Source organism: Medicago sativa, chromosome 3, assembly GCF_051527215.1.
Source record: "Medicago sativa cultivar Bolivia chromosome 3, Bolivia_mono, whole genome shotgun sequence".
Taxonomy (NCBI): domain Eukaryota; kingdom Viridiplantae; phylum Streptophyta; class Magnoliopsida; order Fabales; family Fabaceae; genus Medicago; species Medicago sativa.
The window spans coordinates 92,738,255-92,743,729 of NC_140751.1; the positions used below are offsets into that span (position 1 = coordinate 92,738,255).

General features: G+C 31.9%; 1 protein-coding gene across 1 annotated transcript; it reads left to right on the forward strand.

The window, feature by feature from the left end:
• Positions 1-3,416: 3,416 nt before the first annotated feature.
• On the forward strand, positions 3,417-5,210 carry LOC146942028 (serpin-ZX-like). The gene is made up of 2 exons (XM_085758026.1): positions 3,417-3,994; positions 4,143-5,210. The coding sequence occupies exons 1-2, from the start codon at positions 3,437-3,439 to the stop codon at positions 4,917-4,919; spliced, it is 1,335 nt and encodes a 444-aa protein (XP_085614152.1). The 5' UTR covers positions 3,417-3,436; the 3' UTR covers positions 4,920-5,210.
• The last annotated feature ends 265 nt before the right edge of the window (positions 5,211-5,475 follow it).

Sequence of the window (5,475 nt, forward strand, 5' to 3'; positions counted from 1 at the left end):
AGACCAATTGCTTGCACTAGAACCAAATTGTGTTGAAGATGAATCAGATCGATCTCACTCTCCATCTGAAATTTCACAACATGTGATGGTATTACTATATAGCAAAACAAGTGTTAAAGCTATTAGTTTTAAAGATTCAACTTGTTGTAAGCATTACGTACTGCTTATGAATTTTACAAATGGAATGATATAGGTTAGTTCAATTTTGTGGCTATGGCAACAAGTCAATTTTTGAAGGTTGTGTGGAAATGGTTGGTTTATCAATCCCTTCTGCACGCAGTATGTCCATGGCGTACAACAAGTAGTACTTTGTCTTTTGGGGACCAAATTACATGGAGGAGGTGTGAATGTAATCCTGGTTCCTCATAATTTCTTCTCTTATTTAGTAGCTCCTCATAATTTCGAGTTTTCATTTTAGCTATAATCCTGTTTCACTTATAACTACGTAAGGCAAAATGAGCATATTATATGACATTGTGTTTTGTCATCTTTGAAGCTAGTACACATTATTTTGGCCTTTTGCCTACAACGTTTGTGTTAGAGCTACTACCATGTTATAACACATCTATACTTTATAGAAAATATATAACCCCTTTCGGGTTTTTTTTGGCTGACTTTTTCTCTTTTTAAAATTGCCCTCAAATTTTAATACAAATAACACGTATAACAAATAGATAAGAATAAATTTAAATATTAAAATAAAAGTGTAACAAATACGATATGATTTTTTTTTTCCTTTAACATTTAAAAAGTGTAACAAACTAGATGAGTATATTTATACCTTTAAATAATTTTTTTCTATAATAAAGTTTGTTGCTGGTGTCATTCAAAAATTTAAGAATTTAGATTATATATTTTTGTTATATTGTTGGTGTCATTGAAATAGATAATCATTGTTAGTTTATTTTGTTATAACTTTAATCAAAATAAATTTTTTATAAAAAAACACTGTTCATAATTTTCAAATGTTAGCGCAATCAAAGGATTAAATATGTTTTTTTTTATCCCTATAAATATATCAATCTTTTGTTTTAGTCCCTCTAAAAAATTTCTTCGGCTTTTAGTCCTCAAACATTTTCCATATTAACTTTTGGTCCCTATTTTTAAGTCAACTCATATGTAGAATTTATATTTTTGAACAAAACTTTACATAAATTTATAATATTATAAGAATCTCTCCAATTTTTTTTTTTTTTTAACAAAACATGTATTAAATATGAATTTTTAACCGTCAAACGTATACAAATTCATATTTAGTTAATGTTTTGTTAAATTTTTTTTTTTGGGGAGAGTTTCTTATAATATTATAAACTATTCTGCAAAATTTTGTTCAAAAATATAAATTCTACATGAGTCAAAAATATAAATTTTGTTCAAAGTAAAGATGAAAACTTTTTAGGGACTAAAAGACGAAGAAATTTTGTAGAGAGATTAAAACAAAAAGTTGGTATATTTATAAGAATAGAAAATATATTTAACCTTTATAGTATAGACCGTGACATGGCTTATTATTATTTTTTTTTTGAATAAATGGCTTCATATATGTCGAAGAATACATGTTCTTTATTTTTATTTTTTTAAGGGAAATGTTGGTTATTGTTGAAGTTGGATTTATTGCATCTCATTTTGCGTAAGCTATGACTACATAATTGTTATGCTTGACAAACTAGAAAAGAATTTGTGGGTACTAAAACCTTAACAATCAGCCTCATCAGTCTTTCTCCATCTTCTTCGAACAAGAAACATGTCTTCTACTTCAACTACAACGTCATTATCAAAAAGCTTAATATCATGCTTAGAGTGTCTTTGTCATTATCCTCTTTCAATGAGATGTAAGGATCACAATATGCAATATATACCACCTTTCAAGTATCATCATGCGCTAAATAAAAAAGAAGTAGTTGAGTTGTTCTTCAACTCTGATAACCTCTTCGTTGGAGTTGATAAATATTTCAAATGACTTCTTTATATTCTAAAATTTAAATTTGGTGCGTAATTGAGTAGGCATATGTAGATGATAGAAAATCAGGGCCGGACCTAAGGGGTGCAAGCAGCTCTGCTGAACTGGGCCTCCAAAATTTTGGACCCAATTTTTTATTTTTTTTAATTATTTTTTTATATATATTGCATGTAAAATAATTATATATACGAATGGCGTGACAAACTTATTAGTAAAACCGAAGTGACCTAGCGGTAGCACTATGAGCTAGTATTGACTTACTTGGTCTTGGGTTCAACACCTTCAACTCCTTGGGTTCAACACCTTCAACTCAAGTCTTTTTGTTCATTAATCTTTTTATTTTTTCCTTTTTTCTTCTAATTAACCCAGAAACCGTTTTTCTTTAATTATTATTTTTTAGTATGAGAGGCCTTTTTGACTTGGACAAAATTTATTATGGATTTGAGGCTCCTCAATCTTCTCTTCAATTCAACCAAATTCTCCTTAACATATTGGATTGTATATTTAGAAATGAAAGCACAATATAATTTTAAAGCATTAACAACAAATGTCATAATTTTTTATTTGAAAGAACAAACATTATAATTATTCTCTAAAAAAACATTTTTTTTGAGGGATCTAAAAAAACATTATAAACCTTTTATTTTTGCCTTTGTACAAATTAAGGAAAATAACAACCTAGAAAATTGATAAAGTTGTTCGTTTGAAGTTGTATTTTTATAATATTGATTAGAATATTGGTTTTTTATGTGTTAGTTACAATAATGATTTTTTTTATCTTTACGGATCTTATTTTCAATTTAAATTGATAATTGCTCTTTAAAAAAAATTATGTTTTTTCTTATTAAGGGCCTATTTTTACATTAGAACCGAGCCTCTAGTTACTCAGGAACGGCCCTGGAGAAAATGGTATGAAGGAAATTGTAAGAAGAGGAGAGTAAGAATTGTGATTTCTATCTAGAATTTGTAAAACAAATTTAGACAAAAATAAAATAAAAATGAAAACATAGTTGAATGCCGCCATCTAGGTGGAAGCCAAGCCATTCTCAAATAGAATAGCGCAATCCCAAATGGTGTTAATGTGGTGTGTGTTTTCATTTTAGCTCTCTTTACATTCACTCTCTTATTTGGGAAAAATCCAGGTGAGTCTATTTTTAATGTGTGTTATTTGCATGAATTTCAATCAATAAGAGAGTGAATGTTAAAAAAGGTGTCCATAACACTTCTTCATTGTGGTAATTGTTTTCAAAGATTGGATTGTATTTTTTTCATACTAGGTTATTGAAAAAAAAAAAATTTGATAACACCGACCTACTAATATTAATTGGGGAGATCTTTTTCATTATATTTGAAAATAAAGAATAAAATATTGCATTTGATTATACATACAAGCAAGATCCTCAAATTAGGTCAATTGAGATCTTCCGTACTTTCTTCTTCTTCTTCTTTGTTGTGTGCCGTGCCGCAAAAAGAAGAATGAAGTTTTCTCGGAAACCAATCGACCTTGCCTGCTACTTCACGCTCTTCGTGTGCAACATCATGCTTTGTTTAGTCATGCTCGCTCCAAAAATCATGATACCGAATACAACTCCGAGCGATATCCAAATCGATCCCACTCAACATCAGCAGCTTCTCGACTTCCTTCGATCCGAATCCGCCAACAACCACCATAGCAGCGTTTCCCTCACCATCGCCAAACATCTTTTCTCCAAAGAATCTCACCGGAACAAGAACATGGTGTTATCGCCACTTTCGCTCCAAGTTGTACTAAGCATCATTGCTGCTGGTTCTGACGGCTCCACACAACAACAGCTTCTTGACTTCCTCCAATCCAACTCCACCGATCAACTCAACTCCTTCGCCTCTAAGCTCGTCTCCGTCATTCTCAAAGACGGTGCTCCCGCTGGAGGACCTCGTCTCTCTTTTGTCGATGGTGTGTGGGTGGAAAAAACCATTTCTCTTCAGCCTTCCTTTAAACAAATTGTGTCTAATGATTATAAAGCAAATTTGTATTCTGTTGATTTCAAGAACAAGGTATGTTTCTATATCTGCTCTCTTTTCACTACAAAATTCAAATGCATGCCCTGATTTTGTTAAAATTTTGTATTGCAATACTTGTGAAAAGAACTCAACTTATTATCTATTTGAATAATTGATTTTGAATTTTGATATGGTTTGAAAGGCAAGTGAAGTGGCCAAAGAAGTTAATTTATGGGCTGCAAAAGAGACAAATGGTCTTATTAAAGAACTTCTTCCTCCACGGTCGGTTAACAGCTTAACCAGGCTAATCATTGCTAATGCACTATACTTCAAAGGAATGTGGAATGATAAGTTTGATGCTTCGAAAACGAAAGACTATGATTTTCACCTTTTGAATGGAAACTCGGTTAATGTTCCCTTCATGACTCGTAAGGAAGAACAATATATTAGAGCTTTCGATGATTTTAAAGTTCTTGGCCTTCCTTACAAGCAAGGCGAAGATAAGCGTCAATTTACTATGTACTTTTTTCTTCCAAATGCAAAAGATGGGCTGCCAACTTTGCTTGAGAAATTGGCTTCTGAATCTGAGTCACTAAAACACAAGCTTCCACATGATAGAGTGGAAGTAGGCGACTTTAGGATCCCAAGGTTCAATATTTCATTTGGACTTGAAACTTCTGATATGCTGAAGGAGCTAGGCGTGGTTTTACCTTTCACCAATGGAGGTCTGACTAAAATGGTGAACTCTACTCAAAACCTATGTATTTCTAAAATCATTCACAAGTCTTTTATTGACGTAAATGAAGAAGGCACCGAAGCTGTTGCAGCCACCGCAGCTGAAGTAATCACTAGCAGTGCCATGAGTTTTCCAACTCGACTAGACTTTGTAGCTGACCACCCTTTCTTGTTTATGATTAGAGAAGAATTGACTGGAACAATCATCTTTGTTGGACAGGTGCTCAATCCTCTTGCTGGGTGATTTTAGCGTGCCACACTATATTCGATCGCCAATAGATAAATAGGGAATTTATTTTTTAATATATCACGTGTTTATGATGAAGATAGTCCTATGTTTGGATATGATCCATGTGTGGGCGATATTTTTTCTGACAATATGATGTTAGTAAAATGGGAATGTAGGTAGATGATTTACCTGCCTTTCCATATGTTTCCATATGTCATAGATGTTTTTTTTCTTTTTCTTTTTCGAAGAGTTCATACTTGTGTATTTTAATAAATTTTGGTAGACTTCCTCTAATTTCTTTAACAACTCATGATATCTAACACCTGCCAAGGTAATTGGAAGGATATAAAATCAGAAGGAATATAGTGGTAAACATTAAAACTGGTTGGGCACACGGACATTTAATGCCTCTACTACTGCATAGCTCTCTTCAGTCTTCACTTTGTGTTCCTCCATTGACTCAAATATTCTTTTTTTGGGTAATTTTTTGTGAAATTAAATTAGGAACTGTATTTTATTTTATACACATTACGCTGAGAAATTATAGACGATGATTAAATTGTAGATGTTA

Bases quoted from the DNA above. Each gene is read 5' to 3' on its own strand.
- LOC146942028 (XM_085758026.1), top strand. From the start codon at position 3,437: ATGAAGTTTTCTCGGAAACCAATCGACCTTGCCTGCTACTTCACGCTC. The intron at 3,995-4,142 runs GTATGTTTCTAT...ATGGTTTGAAAG, and splicing joins CTGTTGATTTCAAGAACAAG to GCAAGTGAAGTGGCCAAAGA.